Genomic DNA, 21,007 nt, shown 5'->3' with positions numbered 1-21,007 from the left:
TCATACCAGACAAATTACCGAACAAAATGAAAGGCATCGAAGTTACTGAAATTGTGAAGGTTATTTTTCAGTGACAGCTGACCCCTGAAAACTACCCATTTTCAAAGAACTGAGTAAATACTGTGATCAGCGTATTGCAATCCTAAAACTCTGACAGATGTAGATTAGAAATGATAATAATTTTTCATGTGAGCACCAGCTAAAAGCTGTGAGCAATGGCCCCAACTTTAGAAATGAAAATAAAAAAATAGAGGAAATGTGAGTGTAATATAAAAGCGAAAGATTGATAGAGATTAAGTAGAGAATGGTAAAAATTTTATCAGACAGCAGATGTAGAATGTTCTTTCACAGGAATATAATTTGCTGCCGCCTGGCTTTAGTTCCTACTGTCGGAATCATGCATATTTTATAATGTGATTATAATAAAACTTTAAAGGCTAATCTTTTGTTTCAATAATGTCAATTTAAGGAGAACTTTTTATCTATTTCAACATTAAAAGAGTATCAAATTAAGGGTTTATCTCTTCAAGAGCTTGGATCAAAGCTTTGTCGCCCCTATTAAAGAATGTTGTTAAATGCTTGTGATTTCTGAATATGCTTGACACATAAAATGTATTGTGATTTAGAGCAGAATTAATTAACAGATGTATCTTTCCAAGCATAGCCTCTGGCGCAATTTTTCTTAATTGAGAGGAAATAGATTATTTAGTTGCCTTAGTTTTTCATTTTTAATATGAAAAAACACTGATAGTATGAACAGACTTGGTGAGTCCAGAATTGCATACACAGAGGGTGCCAAAAAATGTATACACATTTTTAAAAAGGGAAAACCTGTATTAAAATTGTAATACTCAATATATACCGATAACAAAAGATGAATACAAGCCACATTTGACTTCTGCAATTACAAGAGGTGCTCAAAGTGGTTGCCGGCAGCGTCCAGACACTTCTGATTACGGCGAACACTGTTTGGTAGATTTTTGTGGCGAGCGTGTAAACTGCTCCAACACCACAGCAGAAGCAGCAGGACTTGTTGCTGTGCGCGGCCTCCCGGATCTTCCCTTGTGCACGTCACACACAGCACCTTGCGTCTCAAACTTATCACAAATGCGTGCAGTTGTTAGGCGTGTTGGAGGTTCTGTTGCACATTCACTCCTCCATTGTCGTTGTACTTCCACAACGTTCTCGAATTTCAAATACCACTTCAAAATGGTCTTGGGATCCTCAAACGAGGACCATGATTCCGTGATTTTCTTTGTCCTGCCTGTCGCATGGTGACGCTGGCATTCATTTGATTAATACCATCTTTTGAGTGAACGTCATACTACACGTTGCTGCCTGTCACTTTGAGAAGTAATACATAGATAACATCTCTTAACACGTGTAGACATTTTTTTGGCCTCCCTGATATAAAAGGTAGTCATCAGTTGTATTCCAGTCCAAACTGTTAACTACAGGAAAAAGCAACAGGAATATGATGTTATGAAATTGAGGAAAGAATGGAAACGTGACCCCTTTAGTTACTAAGTATGTGTTGACTTCAGCTCTGTGAGGACACTGCTGGTGCTGTGAATTCAGCCAGACTCGCCCAGAACTTCCCTCTGGTGAGACTGACGTGGGCGTTCCCAGCAGCACCTCCTTAGAAGGGAAGTCAGGTGAGGTAACTCAGTCTCTCAGTTTTAATTACATGAATAGATTGTAAGACACCTGAAAACACATTTTCCCTTTCTCTTCCCTGTTCTCCCAAATAGCCTTTTCTCCCTCAGTAACAGTACGTATTTTCTGAGTAGCCTAGAAAAGACAACATAAATTGATGAAGTTCGTCTCTTTACTGTAAGACTACGTAAGAATTGTGCTGTGTCTCCTTAGGCATAATGAAGCTTCACGATCCGATCAACATTTGCTCAATTCTTTTCTGGCTTCGTTGACATTTATTTATAGATTGGCTATTTGCACAAATTCCAATGATTTCGTAGCAATCAAATTTAAAAATCTTCCAGAGTGAGTTCTTTTTTCCTCCCAGTGAAATGTAGATCTGGAAAATGTTAGAACTGCAAGCGACCTGAGAGGTCATCCAGGTGTGTTGTCAACTTAGGGACGAAGACACGGGCGCGCCTCGAAGGTGAGTACCAGGAATGGAGCAGCCCATGGCTGCCCGCAAGGTCCCTGGCGGCCTTGGTCTCCTGCCCACGTTCGGCGCTCCTGTAAGGTGAGGCTCTCTGACTGAGCGTCTGGTCGTTTATCCTAGGTTGCAGAACGCCCCGGGAAAGAAGAGTTTTGCTCTCCTCCGTACGCGCACTATGATGTTCCTCCCACCTTCTACCGATCGGCCATGCTCCTGAGACCCCAGCTGGGCCTGGGTGCGATGTCCCGTTTACCGTCTGCAAAAAGCAGGATCCTGATCGCGAGTCAGAGGTCTTCAGCGAGCGCCATCCACCCGCCAGGACCCATAGCGTCAGCGGCCAGTCTCTACAGTTCCGACCCCACAGGTAACCAGCCCAATAATCACTACCTTTTGCTGCACTTTAAATAGTCATTATATAAAATGTGGTAACTGTCTAAGATATCAGTGCCTCTCATCCTGTAAGAGGAGCCTTTTTCTGTTCTTCTATCTGATTGTAGATACAGACATTTGTCAAGGCTCATCTCTCTGCAACTGTCACCCTCTGTCACTTTTGAAATAATGGCCCTTGTAACCACCTCCTTACTTACAGTTTCTTCATTTTCTAATACAGCCTGTAGAGCATGTTTCAAAAACCTTTATCAGTAAGTGACAGAGAGTAAATATTTTAAGCTATCTGGGCCATAATGCTTTGTGTTGTATCCACCTAACATGGAAGCAGCCACAGACAACCCATGAATGGATGGGTATGGCTGTGCGCGCACACGACTTAATTTACACCAGACAGTGGGCTGGGTGTGGCCTGCAGGCTGTGATTTGTCAGAGACGTCTTCCTACAGGACAGCACTGACCATGTCGCCCTTTTTCCATCTGATCACAAATCTTAAACACAGGATGTCCTGGCCACCTCTCCCTGCCCTGTTGTCTTGCTCTGCAGTGGCTGGTTTGTGTCCCCTCTGTACGTTTTGGTTTGTCTCTCTCCATTCTTTTGCTTGTGTGGTTTCCTCTAGGTTTGATATATTATTCTGTTATAGAAATAATACATACCCATTGTAAAATGTTTGAATATAGAAAAATAGGAAAAATAAAGTAATAATACTTATATTTTAGCACTCTGCAAGAGTTAGTATTATGGATTTTTTTCTTTCAATGTTTTTTCTATGCAGTTTTCAATAGCTGACATAACTTTGAATGTGAACTTTTTGTTCCCCTCCTAATCTCATATTGTAGGCATTCCTATGCCATCGATGTTTCAGAAATATTTAATGGCAGCATAATATTCATTTCTTCATTTATTCAACAAATTTTGGGTGCTTATTTTGTGTCAGAAGTTGTAAGTTGAGGAGTGCAGCCATGAACAAAACAGAGGTCCTGCCTTCACGTGGCTTACAGTCTAATGGATGAAATTGAGGATAAAAGACAAGCACAAAAATAAATACATAATTAGAAACTGTGATAACTGTCACCAAAGCAAGGAATACAGTATTTTGAGAAACTGCAACCGGAAGGGTTAGGCGTTTGCATGGGACACAGGTGCTTTGGGGGCAGCATTTCTGAGGAGGTGGGAGAATGGACAGCTGTGGGCAATGAAAGCAGAATCGATGTGACCATTGTCCAGTTACAGGCCACTGGGTTCTGCTTACTTGACACTATTTTCATAGTGTCACAATTTGAATCCTTGTGTATACTTGTCTTCTTTCATATTGTTATCTTAGGATAGATTATTTCAAGTGGAATTATTGGACAAAAGCATATCTAAACTCTTTTAAGGCCGACTAATTTTCTAGAATACTTGTACAACAATTATTTTCATACTAGTGTTTCTTTAAAGTGCTTTTTCTTGCCATACTCTTGCCAGCACTGTCACTATTATTATTATTATTATTATTATTATTATTATTATTATTGCATGTCTTTTATTATTAGTGGAAGGGAACTTTTTGCATCTGTTAGCTGTTATATTACTTTGCAAATTGTCATTTACTGAGGTAATTATTGATCGTCTTCTTAATGGTTCATTTTTTTCTGACAAGCACTTCTATAAAAAATCAAATTATTCTTTGATGGTTTGAGGTATTTATTTTTGTTATCATTCAGTTAAAACAGTTTTCTAATTTGTCTCATGACTTCTTTGTCCTATAGGTTATTTAGTTTGTGTTCTAATTCCCTCCAATTTGGGAATTTTTCAGATGCCCGTGCATTGGTTTTTGGTGTAATTCCGTTGTGGTCAGGGATCATCCTTTGTTTGATATCCTTTGAGTCCTTATAAACTCATTGAGGCTTATTTGATAACCGAAATATGCGTATGTTTAGTGTATTGTTCTACAAATGTTAATTAGGCCTAATTGGTTGACGTTGTCAAGTTCTCTATATTTTTACTGTATTTTGATTTGTTCTATCAATTACTTAGAAAGGAATGATGAAGTCAATAAATGTAATCATGGGTTATAAAAATTCTCTTTCAGTTATTCCAATTTTTGCTTCCTATTTTAAAGGTCTTATGTGCATAAACTCATTTAGGATTTTGATGTCTTTTTATTGAATTCACTCCTTCTCTTTATGAAATAGACATCTTTATTCCTGATAACATTCCTTGTTCTGAAGTCTGTTTTGTTCAATATTAGTGTAGCTACTCTAACTTTCTTTCAATTAATATTTACCTGGTAAATCTTTTCCCGTTATTTTACTTTTAATATATTTATAATTTAATATTTATAGTGGGCTTTTAAAAACCCAATCTGCTAATATTTTTCTCAACTTACATTCAGTTTTGTTATGAATTCTGCTTATTAAAATACATTTTTAGAGTTCCTCCTTGCTGCTCCGTGGCATGGGAAGTGCCTGTAGGCGGTGAGATTGGGCAGTGAGATCACTCACCTCATTTCTTTTCCTGCTCTAGGCGATCCCATTCCTGTGTTGCTTGTACAGTTTCTGAAAACATTAGTTTCCTATGTTTTGTTTTGTTTTCTAATTGTTTATGGCAGTTTCCGTAGACAATTAAATCTTCACGGGTGGAATTTCTTTTACATATTCACCAAAGACTGTTAACATCAGATGGTGTTTGTTGCATCTAATAAAACCTTTCTTTCTTTTTTGTGTTTACTCTTTTAGTTCCAGCCTATTTATGTGGTGATTGTCTTTGTTGTTGTTGTTATTATTTTCAGAATACTTTAAAAATGTGTGTCTATGGTAGCATTTTGCGTTTAATTCGTATCACATACTTAAGATGAGGATTTTCTGTTGCTCTTACTGTGGTTATTCTCATGTCTTTATTTTATGTGGTCCCTCGAGGCTCCGAGCACCGTCACACTGGCACGTGGGGATTGGCGCTAGGAACAGCCCTGAGTGCTGCTCCCTGTTCTTCAGCATTTGCACATTTCCAACTTCACGTAGTTTCCCTTATTCTGAATTCTGAGACCTGGTTTGACATGTGAATCGCATATACTGCATTTTTTTTGAGCTCTCTAGTAGGAAAACTCTTAACGTCTCTAACAGGCAAGTAAGCCCATGGCTTAGACTTTGGGAAGTAAGTATGCCTGATGTTTCCAGTCCTGGCTTGGCTCTGTGGGTACCATTAAGTGCATCATGGCTTTAAAGTGACCTAAAAGAACTGGATTGCAATAAATGTATGCTCCCCCACAAATAAGCTGCTCCCAGAGTTTCTATGTCGTAAATTAATGCTATTTCCTAAGACCCTTAAGAGTTACAAATTTTGATGTGACCATGTCTGCTAGAGGATAAACGAACCTAAGCACTTCCTTACCTCTTACATTATTTCTGTGTTTTTCTATACGGTATTTTCTGACTCCACCACATGCATAAAACTGTGGAGTTTTACTGTCATCGGGCCTGGGTATGACATCCGGGAGCTGTATAAGTGCTCAAAGCACAGCAGGACTGTTACCCCCCTTTACGTGGACATAAAATCGGTATTAGTGAAATCTAAGATCTTGTATAAAAACAATTTGTTGTTAGATTCCCTCACTTCTGAGAAGTAAAAAGGCAACTTCCTGTAATGCCTTTTTAGTAGATCTCTATATTTTTTATGTTATTGCTTCTGAAAAATGTCTCTCACGGCCCAAAACATTATGTAAAAAATGCTAACCTATACAGTGTACATGTCAGAATGTAATTTATACTCAGGGAAGTAAATATACCCAGTGCTGCTGAAGGCGTGACGTTTTTGTGTCAACCAATGCAATCTGAAAGAACTATAATATTTTTTGATAGGAGTAGCTAGTGTCAGAATAGAAATTTTTAAACAACTAGATAAGAACACTCCATTACATAAATAACCAGAGACGTTCAATCAGATTAAGAGAAGTTGGCACAATTTTTCTTAACTTACATTCAGTTTTGTTATGAATTCTGCTTATTAAGGTAAATTTCATTTTAGAATTCAGCATACTGTCTTTTTGATGAGTTGTTTTTTTTTAAGAGAAGGTGAATCCTACCAAATTTGAAAATGTAGTCAATGAAGTTAATGAAGTATATCTTGAAGAGCAAGTAAACTCGATTGGAACCATTTGAAACACAGGCACAGTTAATATTTGTTGAAAAGTCTGACTGGTCATGATAATGTCAGAAATTTAGCAAAATATCAGCCTATGCTCAATATTTCTAAAGCAAGACTTCTAAGGTGGCAGCATTACTTTTCCCTTATAGTTTTTGCCTTTTCAGTGCCAAAGCATATAATGATTCTGAACCTCCTGATTTGTATTAGAAGACTAGTTTTAGTTTTTCATGAATTTAGTGTCAATGAAGGATATTAGTATGAAATTTTTGGATACCTTCAGATGGCAGTAAGACTTTTACCTTTTCCCATTTTAGCGGAGCTCAGTGGTAGAAAGAATGAGGCCTGGTGAAGGATTAACTCACACGTTCCAGCACTGGCTCCATGCAAAGCATGGTGATGTGTTGATGGAAGGTGTCATTAGAAGGGAAAGAATGTGGGGGCAGCTCATCCTGTATTGACTGACAAGTGGAGGGGTGATATGGGAGCTGGGCCTGGAAGAATTCATGGGATGGACAGAGTGACACAGTGAGGTCCACACAGGAAGAACATGGCAGAGACATGGAAGTGTGTGGCTTCTTTAGGAAAGAGGGATCCATTCTACGGGCACCATTGGACACAAAGCCAGATGAGTAGGTTTGGGCCAGACTGTGAAGGGCTTTCTGTGCCAGGTTGCTTGGAGGGGTTTCATTTTATTTGGTAGAGATTGGAAATCTTTAGATTTGTAAATAGAGAATTGACCTAATTATGTACTTTGAAGAGACAGTTACGAGCAGCAGTATGGATAAGGAATGTGAAAAGGCCTGAGAGGCTAGTGAGGAAACCACTACTGTAGTGTAAGCAAGAGATGATTGTGGTTTTTGTCCTTTGTCATCTTTTCCAGATTTTTAGAATGGCACATATTGATTTTGTGATCACGATGGCACATATTGATTTTGTGATCACGATAATTTTCAAGTCAAGTGTCTATGTTGTAGAATTCAGCTGGAGCAGGTGGGAGGCTGTGTAGTCTTCTGGGCAGCCCTTGTGCTCTGAGTCAGACAGACTAGGCTCCCCGATTCTTGATTTATTAGTTACTCAATCCACACCTCTCTGAGCCTCAGTTTCTTCTTCTCTAAGATGAGAGTAATAACAGCACCTAAAGCACTAGGTTGTTGACAGGGTGAATAGAAGCTCTTAGAATAGCACCTGGCATTCAGAATGCAATCGGCCAGTCAGATCACCTCCCCTGGCCTCCAAGGGCTCCAAGGCCAGGTCTCCTCCTGCCTCCTCCCTTGGACCTGTTTGTGTCCTTTCCTTTCTTCTCACCACCCATCACCCACAGTGGCTTCCATTCAGTTCCTCAGGTGTGCCAACCCCTTTCTGACCTATGGGCTTCTGTACTCATCATGCCTTCTAGAACACACTTTCTCCAGCACTCTCCAAGACTGGCTATGTCTCCTCCTCTAGGTGTCAACATAAATGGCAGTGCCCCAGAAAGAAAGGCTATCCTGACTCCACCCCCTGCAGTCACCCCTTCCTACCTAGATACTTTCTAACTCATTATCCTATTGGTTTCCTTCACTGTCTTTATCAGGGCCTGTAATTATCTTATTTTGCTTTCATATATTTATTATCCCTCACCCCACTGCAATGTATATAGTCTATGAGAACAGAAGGTTTTATAACATCAATATCTATTGAATAAATGTTAAAAATAATACCAGAGGAAGTCATAATAGTTGTTTTTTTCATCATTATGGAAAGCTGATAAAGTCCTGAGATGTTTTGGAGCAGGGGTGGGCAAATTAATGGCCATATAGTAAACATTTTAAGCTTTGTGGGCCAAACAGTCTGTCACAACTACTCAGCTCTGCAGCTGTAATGCAGAAGAAGCCACAGACTATATGTAAGTGAATGGAATGGCTGTATTCCAGTCAAACTTTTTAGGAAAACAAATGGCTAGCCTTTGGGCTAGAGTCTGCCAACCTACCAAGGGCTGTTTTAGAGAATCACCAATCTCTGAGATGATCAGATCCATTCCTTCATTTCTTTTTAAAAAGATTTTTATTAAAATATAGCTAACATACAACATTATATCAGTGTCAGGTAAATACCATAGCTGTTCATCATTTATATACCTAGAGAAGTGATCACCATGATAAATCCAGCAACTGACACCGTACAACACTATGATAATATTATTGACTATATTCCCTATGCTGTACATTACATCCCCAAGACTTCTTTGTTTTATACCTGGAAGTTTAGGCTTCTTATTCCCCTTCACCTTTCCCCCCTTTTTTAAATTTTCAATTACAATTGACATTCAATATTATTTTATATGAATTACAAGTGTACAGAATAATGGTTAGACATTTGTATAATTTAAGAAGTAACCTCCTGACTAGTCTAGTATCCGTCTGGCACTATACATAGCTATTACCATATTACTGACTATATTTGCTGTGCTTTACTTTACACCCCCATGGCATTTTGTAACTATTTTGTGCTTCTTAATCCCTTCACATTTTTCACTCTACCCCACTAACAACCTCACATCTATCATCTCGGTAAATCTGGTACCCATCTGACATGATACATAGTTATTACATTATTGACTATATCCCTTACATTATACCTACCTACCCATGACTACTTTGTAACAATCAATTTGTACTTCTTAAACCCTTCACCTTTTTCACCCACCTCCAACCCCCGTCCCATCTGGCAATTATCAAGTTCTCTGTATTTATGAGTTTGTTTCATCTTTCTTTGTTTGTTTTGTTCTTTAGATTCCACATATAAGCAAAATCACATTGCATCTGTCTTTGTCTGATGTGCTCTACTCAGCACAGTACCCTCCAGGTCTATCAATGCCACCAAAGATGGCAAGAACCCATTCCCTTTCATGGCCGAACAATATTCCATTGTATGTGTGTAGCACCTCCTCTTTATCCATTTGACCATCAGTGGACACCCAGGCTGCCTCCACATCTTGGCCATTGTAAATAATGCTGTAATGAATGGATGGATGGATACATCCCCTCAAAATAGTGTTTTGGGTTTTTGCACATAAATACCCAGAAGTGGGATTACTGGGTCCTTTTAAAGTTTGTTTTGTCTGGAATAAGTATTTCTACACAGTTTTCTTTTTCATTTCCATTTTCATGAGATATCTTTTCCATCCCTTTCCTTTAGTCTATGTGTGTCTTTCAATTTGAAGTGAGTCTCTTGTAGGCAGCATGTGTAAGGGTCTTATTTCCTTATCCATTCAGCCCTATGTCTTTTGATTGGAGCATTTAATCCATTTACATTGAAAGTAATTGTTGACAGACATGTAGTTATTGCCATTTTATTATTCATATTTTTATCTTTCTCCTTTTCCTCCTCCTCCTTTCTTCCTCCCCCTCCTCCTCCTCTTTCATCTTAAAGAAATCACTCTAGCTTTCCTTGTAATACTGGTTTAATGGTGATGAACTCCTTTAGGTTTTTCTTGTCTGGGAAGCTCCTTATCTGTCCTTCGATTCTAAACGATAGCTTTGCTGGGTAGGGTAATCTTGGTTGCATATCATTGCTTTTCATCACTTTGACTATTTCCTGCCAATCCCTTCTGGCCTGCAAAGTTTCTGTTGAACAATAAGATGACAGTCTTATGGGAGCTCCCTTGTAGGGAAGTTACTGCTTTTCTCTTGTTGCTTTTAGGATTCTCTCTTTGTCTTTAACCTTTGGCATTTTAGTTATGATGTGTCTTGGTGTGGGCTTCTTTGGATTCATCTTGTTTGGGACTCTCTGCACTTCCTGGGCTTGTATGTCTATTTCCTTTACCAGGTTAGGAGAGTTTTCCATCATTATTTCTTCAAATAGGTTTTTATTCCTTGCTCTCTCTCTTCTTCTGGTACCCCCATAATGCGAATGTTGGTACATTTGATGTTGTCCCAGAGGCCCCTTAAACTGTTCTCATTGTTTTAAAAATCTTTTTTTTTTTTTTTTTCTGTTCTGGTTGGATATTTTCTGCTACCTTATCTTCTAAATTGCTGATTCAGTCTCCTGCTTCATCTAATGTACTGCTGATTCCCTCCAATGTATTCTTCATTTCAATTATTGTATTCTTTATTTCTTTCTGACTGGTTCTTTTTTATGTTTTCTATCTCCATTTTATATTTCCTATTTCTTTGTTGAAGTTCTCCCTGAGATCATTGAGCATCCTTATAACCAGTGTTTGGAACTCTGCATTTGGTGGATTGTTTGTCTCCATTTTGTTTAGTTCTTTTTCTGGAGCTTTGTTTTGTTCTTTTATTTGGAACATGTTTCTTTATCTCCCTATTTTGGCTGCCTCCCTGTGTTTGTTTCTATGTATTAGGTAGTGCTGCTATGTCTCCCAGTTAGTAGAGTGGTCTTATGTAGTAGGTGTCCTGTGGGGCCAAGTGGCGCAGTCTCTATGGTCACCAGAACTGGGTTCTGCAGGTGTGTCCATTGTGTGGGTTGTGTGTGACCTCTTATTGTAGTTGAGCCTCGGTCACTGTTTGCATGTCTGTGGGAGGTACTGACCCTCAGGCTGATTGGTTGTGAGGACTGGCTATGACTATAGTAGAGGAACTATTGTGCAGGAGCTGACCCTATGGAGCAAAATTCATGTTAGCAGAGCTCTGGTGCCTGCCTAGTCCTCCCTTTAGGTGTCTCATTTGTAGAGGCAGTTGGGTGGTGCTCTGGTGTGTGGTCTGAAGCTGGCCATCAGGTGGGTTGGTTCTGGGGCCTCTTTGAAGGGCGTCTGGTGCAGGCCAAGGCCAGCCACTGCCTGTGCTCTCCCTTGGGCCACTTGATATGAGCCTCAAAGTGATCTTCAGATGGCAGCCACTAGTGCTGGGCTTAGAGGTGCCTGGGAGAGGCAAAGCTGTGAACCGAGAGCAGCAGCTGCCAACACCACACTTGAGGATGCTCAGCAAGAGGTACAGGGCACAAGAGACCAGGTGCTTCTTGTTTGGAGTTTGTGAACCATTGAGAGATTTTAGGAAAGTCTGGAGCATGAGCCAAGACAAGCTGTTGGTATGGAAAAGCCACTGGAAGTGGCTTGGGGGAACCCAGAATTTGGGTTGGGTGGCATTTCAGGGAATCAGCAGAACAGGGCTAACGGTGTTAGCCAGGTTGATGGAGACTCAGATATGGCAGCCACCTATGTCTGCATGTGGGGAATGGAGACAGCTCAGCAAATGAGCAGTGGCTTCGGCCAGCACTTCTGTCTAGGATAAAGCTGCCTCTCCAGCCCTCATAATGAGGCCAGACAGTTTAGTTCCTCCCTGTATGGTCATGGCACCTTTTGAGCTGCTATTGCAGCCCTGGAGCTCAGAATAAGTGAGTCCATCAGTGAGTAAGTCTGTGCATGAGCCCTTTAAAAGGAACACCTGGGACTGTAGCCACCATCTTCTCACTTAGCCACCATCTTTGATAGTTTTCACAGCCAGAAGTTGTGGGGACTCCTCTTCCCAGCACTGGAAGCCTGGCCTGGGGGGCCTGGTGTGGGGTTGGGACCCTTTGCTCCTTGGGGTGGGGGGTCCTCCACAGCCAAACTATCCATCCTGCTTTTTAAAGGTCACATGCAAGTATGGAACCAGCTTGTTCTGCATCTCTGCCCCTGTTACCAGCATGGAGGTGGCTTCTTCTGCATGTCTTTAGTTATAGGACTTCTATTCAGCTAGACTTCAGGCAGTTTTCAGTGAAGTTCATTCTGAAATGTAGGTGTAATTTTGATGTGGTCCTGAGAGGAGGTGAGTCCAGCATTTACCTTCTCTGCCATCTTGACCAAAAATCTTGGGGGCCCCATTCATTTATTTCTTTATTTATTCAGCTATTCAACAAAGATTTTCTGAGGACCCATTGTGGGCCAGATGCCTGTCAATGTGTTCCGGATACACAGATGAAATGTATAGTCCATGACTTTGTGGGGATATGGAGAGATAAATTAGTAATTACGACAGGAAGAGAGAAGTACGTTATAAACTTATGAGGAGGGGTACCCAACTCAGTCAGGCACATCAGGGCCCTAGAAAGATTTTATGAATGAGGTGAGTTAAGCCGAATTTTGAAGGATAAATAGGAGTTGCCAGGTGGAGAATGGATGAAGTTACATGCCTGTTAGAGAGAGGCCATCAGTTTGGGTGATTTGGATCCCTTATAGTAGACTCAGTAGTGGGGAGCAAGAGGATGTTTTTTAGGATGGATGCTGGCGGTGGACAGTTACTTATGTGACACATGCAAAGTGAGTTTCCTAGGGGACATTTGGTAGATTTTCCAAAGGGCAGACATTGGCGCTGCAAAGAAGTCTGAGCCAAAGATAAAAGGACATTATACCCTGGATGAGAGATGAAGTTGTGAGAATGGATGAGCAGATTCAGGGAGAGAGAGGGGGTAGAGGAAGGAAAATGTCAAGAAGGGAGCTTTATACCCACATTTAAGCAATAATTGAGGAAAGAAGCCTGCGAGAGACAGAACACTGTAGGGTGGGTGGGCAGGGGGCCCAGGAAAACGTAGTATTTTGAGTGTAAGGGAGAGGGAGTTTCCAAAGTAGAAAATGGTCAAAACTGTCTCGCAGAAGAAAGGACAAGTGAAAATGCAAAGAGGCTGTTGGGATTGGAAATTAGGAAACAGTTGGTGACCTAGTTTTGAACAAGCAATTTTAGTAAAACGTGGGGGTGGAACTCACATATTAGAAGGTTGAGAAGTGAATGAAAAGTGTGGAAGTGGAAGCAATGAGAATAGACTGCAGTTTCTAAAAATGTACCGATGGAGAAAAGAGCCATGGGTGCCAGCTGGCGGGGAAGCAGGGTTGAGTTTTGTTTTGTTTTTGAGAGTGTGGTGGGAGAGATTGGAACTTGTTTGAAATTAGAGGGAGAGAGATTGGCCTGTGGAGAGAAGTTGAGGGTTAGCTGTTAGAACAAAGCCCCCCGGAGGATGGTAAATCACGAGATGGAGATGACATGCAGAAGCCTGAACCTTGGAATAGAAAGTGAACATTGATTCTTCCAAGACCAAGGAGAAGAGGAATAGATGGAAAGCAGAGTGGGTGAAGTGTTGATTCCTATGTTAAGAATGAGAACAGTTTAGTGACATCACCTAACGTCCACTTCACTATTTTTATCATTGTCTTACTTAGTTTCATGAGAACTATAGCATCTACCAAGGAAGATTTAAATCATATGGGAAAACATCCCCAGAAGACAAACAGGTGAATTACTGAGATGGTAAAAGAGAACACAGCCTAATTACAGTTCCTTTGTTGTCTTAATGACCCTGGATGACCATGGGACCTATTTTGGAGTTCACTTTATTCTAATACTGTTGAAATTGACATCGACAATGCCTGTCTTTTTACTGTGCATTCAGCAAACAAAGCTGTTTTATCTTTGGCTTACTAGTCATTGCAACTGAGCATGCATAAAAATGCCCTGGAGAAATTTATTTTAAAAATGCAAGTTTCCACAGCCCAGACCCAGCAAATCACCTTCAGTGGCTCTGGGGTGAGCACAGGTGTAATAACTACTGTTCTGTTTATTTGGACAAAGATTGTTTGTATAGTAATAAATATTCATTGAGCACCTACTATGTGTCAAGTTGTTTTAGGCCTGAGGATATAACCACGAACGTGATAGAAGAGATCCCACAGGCAATTACGAAACAGTGTGATTGAATGCTGTGACGGCAAAGTCTTCTGAGCTCAGGAGAATGTAGGAAGGGAACTAACCTCAAGCTGGGGTCCAGGAAAGTTTCTCAGATATAACATAGCATGCAGGGCAAAGGATTTGAGGCGTGGGATGAGGGATGAGGAAATGGTGGGAGTGGAAGAAAGGGTACTCCAGGCAGAGGCAATGGTACAGGTGAAGGTTGGTGTGACGTGAATGTAGTGTCGGGAAAGGATGAGGAAAAAGCCAGAAGATTGTAATGACATCTCAAGCTGTGTTAAAGAATTTGCCTTTTACCTGCAGAGCAAGACGGGGCTGTTAAGAGGCATTAAGCAGGCCGACATCATAAAAATGGCAGCGTGAAGAGGTATCAAGCAAGGGGCTGATATGATCATATTTCCTTTTTAAAAATACAGCTGGACTAAAGTTTGGAGAACGAAGTGAGGGACAGGCATGGGGTGGGGTGGGGTAGAAGGATTGGAGACAGACACCCTTGAGGAGGCTGTTTGCAGGACACCAGAAACGACCGCCCAGCCGGGATAGTAGTGGGGAGCGGGGTGGAGAGAAATAGATGGGTTTTAGAAGGTGGATTTGACTATCTCCCTAAACCTGTGAGTCACATTCATATCAAAGGAGATTAGAAGGGAAAATAAAGAATGAAAAGCAAGGAAGAGTAATGTCAGCCCTCGCTCAACTCTCCATGCCAAAATTCACTACTAATTCTAATGGGACTCAGCTGAAGGGTGTAGCCCTTGTGATTAGCGGATCCATCTGTTTGCTTTTTAAAATGAGAGTAAAGATGAGGATGAATAATCTAGACTTCTTTGTCCTGTTATCGTTGACCTTGGTGGTTGTGGAATCTGAAGACATCTGTCTGAATTATCATTGTGTGTGAGTACCCAGCACTGGTACAGGTGAAGCTCATCTCCCTGGATTGACATAGTACGGAAAGGGCTGTAACCTTATCTTTATACGTTCTTCTCCTGCCTTAATCCAAAACCATATAACAACATGACTTCAAAGCATAGGTTCAGAAGTTGAAGACTATTGAGAGGTTTGGGTAGGTGGAGTCTCAACTGGAGTGAGGGAAGGAATCGTGCAGTGTTTCCCGTTCGCTCCCGTGTCCTCAGCTTTCTATTTGGGGATGCCCTTTCGTCTCTCCCTCTCAGATGTTTGATCCTGCAGCTCCTGTTGGCCTTCTCGACTTCATGTTGTTCTTCTGGAACTTCTGGGTCCGTGTGTTCTACCTCTTGGTTTCCTTGTTTGTTTCGCTGGACCACATCCTCAGCTATTTCCTAAGAAAGAGTTTGAGGAAAGCAAACTAGCGGAGTTTGTGCATTTCCGAAACTGTCTTTTGTTTGCATTCACTAGATTAAATATCACTTTCTAGATTGAAAATGATTTTCTTTCAAAACGTAAAGACTTCCAGTGTTGCTCAAAAGAAACCTGATGCTAGTTTGACAAATATTCTTTTGTAGGATACCTGAAATTTTTTTCTCTTTGAAAGCTTTAGAAGCTTCTCTTGGTGTTTTAAAAATTGTTTGTGTGAGAGAGAGAGAGAGAGAGAGAGAGAGAGAGAGAGAGAGAGAGAGAGAGAGAGACAGGGAGAGCGAGAGAGAGAGAAAGACAGAGAGAGAGAGAAAGAGAGAGAGAGACAGGGAGACAGAGAGAGAGAGACAGGGAGACAGAGAGAGAGAGACAGGGAGACAGAGAGAGAGAGACAGGGAGACAGGGAGGGAGAGAGAGAGAGACAGGGAGACAGGGAGGGAGAGAGAGAGAGAGAGAGAGAGAAAGACAGAGAGAGAGAGAGAGAGAAAGACAGAGAGAGAGAGAGAGAGAGAGAGAGAGAGAGAGAGAGAGACAGGGAGACAGAGAGAGAGAGAAAGACAGAGAGAGACAGAGAGAGAGAGAGACAGGGAGACAGGGAGAGAGAGAGAGAGAGAGACAGAGAGAGAGAGACAGGGAGACAGAGAGAGAGAGACAGGGAGACAGAGAGAGAGAGAAAGAGAGAGAGAGACAGGGAGACAGGGAGAGAGAGAGAGAGAGAGAGACAGAGAGAGAGAGAGAGACAGGGAGAGAGAGAGAGAGAGAGAGAGAGAGAGAGAGAGAGAATGTGTATGCATGCATATGTGCACCAGGGAGAGAGGAGAGGAAGAGAGACAGAGAAAGAGGGTGGGAAACAGACAGACTCAGAGAGAGGGAGAGGGATTGATTGATCTTGCTAGGCAGTTGTTAAATCCTCAGCTTGAAGACTCGCGTCCACCTTCAGCTCTGGGCAATCATCTTGTGTTCTTGTTAATTTCGACTTCTCTGTTTTCTCTTCCTGGAATTTGTGCGGTTTGGTGTTTGAACCTCCCAAAGTGATTAGTTGCGTGTATTTTTTCTTACATGTTTTTTCTTACCTCATGGTTTCCTTCATTTCAGACAATCTTATAGGACTTATTTTCTAACTCTTCTGTTGAATTGTTGTTTTGCTATTTTTAATTTCAAGAATGCTTTCAAGGCTTCTGATTGCTTCTTTCACAATGTATTGTTCTTTATTTTATTGTAGCATTATCACCCCAAATTTCTCTGACGATACTAATTAGATGTTTGTAAAGATATATTTTGTTGCTCGAATTCTCTGTATATCCTGAGGGGCAGTTTTCTTCTTTGTTTGTTTGTTTCTTTTTTATTATTATTAGTTTCAGATATACAAAACAATGTAATAGTTAGACATTTACACCCCTCACGAAGTGATAACACCCCTCCCTCAATCTACTACCCCTCTGACATCGTATATAGCTGTTACAGTTCCACTGACTCTATTCCTTATGCTGTACTCCACTTCCTGTGACTATATATATATACTATATACTGTGACTATATATTTACACATATACATATATATATATACACACACGCACACACATAATTATAGTTGACATTCATTATTATTCAGCTTCAGCTTCAGGTGTGCACTGCAGTGGTCAGGCACCTACACCGCACATGAAGTGGTCTCCCTAATAAGACAAGTGTCCATCGGATACCCTATACAAATCTTTACAACATTATTGATTATATTCCCCAAACTGTCTTTTGTATCCCCGTGGCAATCTTGTGGTTACCGACTGTGCTTTCTAATCCCATCACCTTCTCCCTCATCCCCCCCGTCCCATCTAGCAATCCTCGGTTTTTCCTCTATATCTCTGAGTGTTTCTGATTAGTTTGTTCATTTATTCTTTTCTTTAGATTCCACACATAAGTGAGATAATATGGTATTTGTCTTTCTCTGTCTGACTTATTTCACTTAGCATAATGTTCTCTAGGTCCATCCATATTGTTGCAAATGGTAAGATTTCATTCTTCTTTATAGCCGAGTAATATTCCATTGTATAAATGTACCAGTTTCTTTATCCAATTGTTTATTGATGGACATTTCGGTTTGTCGTGCGGGAGACCCTGCTCGCTGTGCCATTTGTCGTGCAGGGCGGCCTGCGGGGTCTCTGGTCCCGCTCCCCATACAAGAACGCAGGATATGGTGAGGCCAAAAAGGAACACCCACGGAGCCATAGATGGGGGAGTCATACCACTATATTCTCTCTGGCGGCACTATACTCTCACTGGAGGCTGGATCCACACTGTCCGCAAACCGCCATCCACGCTTGCCAGCCCAGCCACCATCTTCTTGCTAGCCCCCATTCTTCTCTTTTCCTTCTCCTCTGCTAGCGTAGCCACAGCAGTTATATTAGTGGCCAATGGCTCACTGGTTACAGCTGACGGCCAACTAGCCACAGCTGATGGCCATGAAATCACAGTTGATGGCCATTTACTACCTGAGCCAGCACCTGTCTATGTGAGGCCGAGAGCCTGGAAACTACTTTCTGGGGCTCTGCCCCCACACTCCACCCCTACAGGCTCTCGCCTCACAATCCACGCAACAAGTGTCTTCCGTGAGGGGCCCTGTGCGAGGAGCCTGGAGTTGAATGCAATATCCTGGACATAGCCAGGCTCTCTGGGCACAGCCAGGGTTTCTCAGGGCACCACCAGTACTTCTGGGCACAGCCAGACTTCCTGGGCTTCTTAGGGTACCACCTGTCTTCCCGGACACAGCCAGGGTTTCTCAGGGCACTGCCACTCTCTCTCTGGCAACAGCTCGACTTCCTGGGCACAGCCAGGGTATCTCAGGGCTCAGCCCGACTTCCTGGGCACAGCTAGGGCTCTCAGGGCACTGCCACTCTCTCTGGGCCTCTCAGGGTACCCTGCTGGAACAACAGCGACTCACAATCAAGGTGCTTACATATTCTCAATGGTGGCCAGTCAAGACACAAAAGCAAATATCCCCCAGTTCCACTACAAGGTGGGAAGTTCCCAAATAGTCAAGCTGTCCGTTAAATTAGGGATGGAAGGCAATTCACCAGGGCTGTCCTGGGTGTGAGGGACAACCTTTACCTCACCCTCATCTCCCATGGAGGACTCAGCAAGCCTTTCCTCCTGGGACAAGTCCCGCATCCGGGCTGCCTGAGCAGGAACTTCCCGGCCCACAGGGCCGCAACGACCTTTGCTTTCTCCGGCCTGTGCTGTTGGGGAACCGTCCACATCTTTCCACCTCTCCACAGGGGTCCATCTCTGCAGCAGCTGCATGGCTTTTCCTGTGCTGGTGGGAGAACCGTCCACGTCCTCCCACCCCTCCACGGGGGTCCAGCTCTCAGGCAGCTGCTCCTCCTGGTCTTCCTGAGACTGAGTGTTCATACACACAAACTGCTCCACTGTCCTTTGGAGAGCTTTGGCCGGCACCATACCCTGCTCGCTGTGCCATTTGTCGTGCGGGATACCCTGCTCGTTGCGCAATTTGTCATGCAGGGGACCCTGTGGGGTCTCTGCTCCCGCTCCCCACATAACGTAGGATATGGTGAGGCCAAAAAGGAACACCCACGGAGCCACTTGTTGTTTGTTGATTTATTGATGATAGCCATTTTGATTAGGGTGAGGTGGTGTCGGGGCAGAGCCCCAGAAAGTAGTTTACAGGCTCTCGGCCTCACGTGGAGGGGTGCTGGCTTGGGTAGTAGATGGCCATCAGCTGTGGCTGATTGGCCGTCCACTGTGGCCATTGAGCCATTGGCCACTAATATAACTGCTGCGGCTACAAAGGAGAGCCGAGGAGACAGGAGGAGAGTGGAGGAGAGTCGTCGGTCGGTTGCAGAGAAAACGGACAGCAAGTCACACGTCCAGTGAACCCAGCCTCCAGTGAGACCGTAGTGGTATGACTCCCCTACCTATGGCTCCGTGGGTGTTCCTTTTTGGCCTCACCATATCTTGCATTCTTGTGTGGGGAGTGGGACGAGAGACCCCGCAGGACGCCTTCCACGACAAATGGCGCAGCGAGCAGGGTCTCCCTGCATGACAGGTGGTATCTTATTGCATTATTTTATTTGCATTTCTCTGATGGTTAGTGAGGTTGAGCATTTTTTCATGTTTGTTTGCCATCTGTATGTCCTTTTTAGAAGACTGTCTCTTCATGTCCTCTGACCATTTTTTTATTGGTTTGTTTTTTTGGTGTTGAGTTGAATGAGTTTTTATAAATTTTGGATGTTAACCTCTGTGGGGTCAGAGTCCCAGAGAGCAGTTTCCAGGCTCTCGGCCTCATGTGTGTGTGTGGGGGGTGTTGGCTCAGGTGGTGGTTGGCTGTTGGCTGTAGCCGGTTGGCCAACTGGCTGCTGATGTAACTGCCGTGACTGAGTTGGGTGGTTGGCTGGTTGGCAGATGGAAAAGTGGACGGCAGATTGCGGATTGTGTGGACCCTACTTCGTGTATCTTGCCCGGCCACCAGTGAGACCATAGTGGTATGATTCCCCTATCTATGGCTCCGTGGGTGTTCCTTTTTGGCTTCACCATATCCTGCGTTCTTATGTGGGGAGCAGGAGCTGAGACCCCGCGTGAAACCCTGCATAACACCCTTTATCAGATGTATATTGACAAATATCTTCTCCCATTCAGTAGGATGCCTTTTTGTTTTATTGATGGTTTCCTTTGCTGTGAAAAAACTTTTTGGTTTTATGTAATCCCATATGTTTATTTTTTTCTCTTACTTCCCTTGCCTGAGGGGAAATATCAGTAAAAATATTACTAAGGGTAATGTCTACAAATCTTCTTTGTTTCTTAAAATTTTTTTGTTGTTTGTTTTATGCTGGAAGATGTTCTCAAATTATTATTGAGTTGGATGAACTTGGAGTTCATTTGCTCAAATTTATTAGAAGTCTATTTCCTCTCTCCCTAGGACTTGGCAGGAGGTGGGGAGGTGGAGGCCAGTACCTGGGTACTGACCACTCCATGCCTGGATAAGGGGGCTGGTGGGGTGGGGCGAACACCTCTCCCCCATTTTTCAGCCCAGTCACACTACTCTTTCCCTGGGATCAGTGCCCCTGAGCCTCTGGCTGTCCAGGCTGGGAGGTCAGTGGGCTGCTTCTTCTCCACTGCTCTCATGTGCGCTGTGGGCTGCACTTCTCCTCTGGCCATCAGTCAGGGGCCACCATCTGTGCTCGGTGTTCCAGAAACTGCTGCAACAGCTGGCTCAGTAAGTGTGTCTCTTTTCTCTCTGTTGTTCTAGGTTCAAATATATAAAGCACTTAATACAAATAACTCAAAAAATATTAGCTGTTATTATTATTAACTGTATCTCTTAAAAATTGAGTTACTGTCATTTTATGACATCTTTGATCAGAAAGGCTAAAAATACCT

General features: G+C 42.5%; 1 protein-coding gene across 3 annotated transcripts in view; it reads left to right on the top strand.

Annotated features, from left to right (window-relative positions):
• The window catches only part of MTUS2 (microtubule associated scaffold protein 2), a 530,400-nt gene that overhangs the window by 183,906 nt on the left and 325,487 nt on the right, over window positions 1-21,007 (top strand). For all 3 annotated transcript variants that reach the window (XM_074330069.2, XM_074330067.2, XM_074330068.2), the window contains one exon: window positions 2,249-2,489. In XM_074330069.2, the coding sequence (XP_074186170.2) occupies window positions 2,249-2,489 (241 nt within the window). The remainder of the gene's footprint in view (window positions 1-2,248; window positions 2,490-21,007) is intronic.

This window comes from Rhinolophus sinicus, chromosome 16 (genome assembly GCF_057876585.1).
Source record: "Rhinolophus sinicus isolate RSI-liver-muscle chromosome 16, RSI-T2T, whole genome shotgun sequence".
Taxonomy (NCBI): domain Eukaryota; kingdom Metazoa; phylum Chordata; class Mammalia; order Chiroptera; family Rhinolophidae; genus Rhinolophus; species Rhinolophus sinicus.
This window is presented reverse-complemented; position numbering and strand designations above follow the sequence as displayed.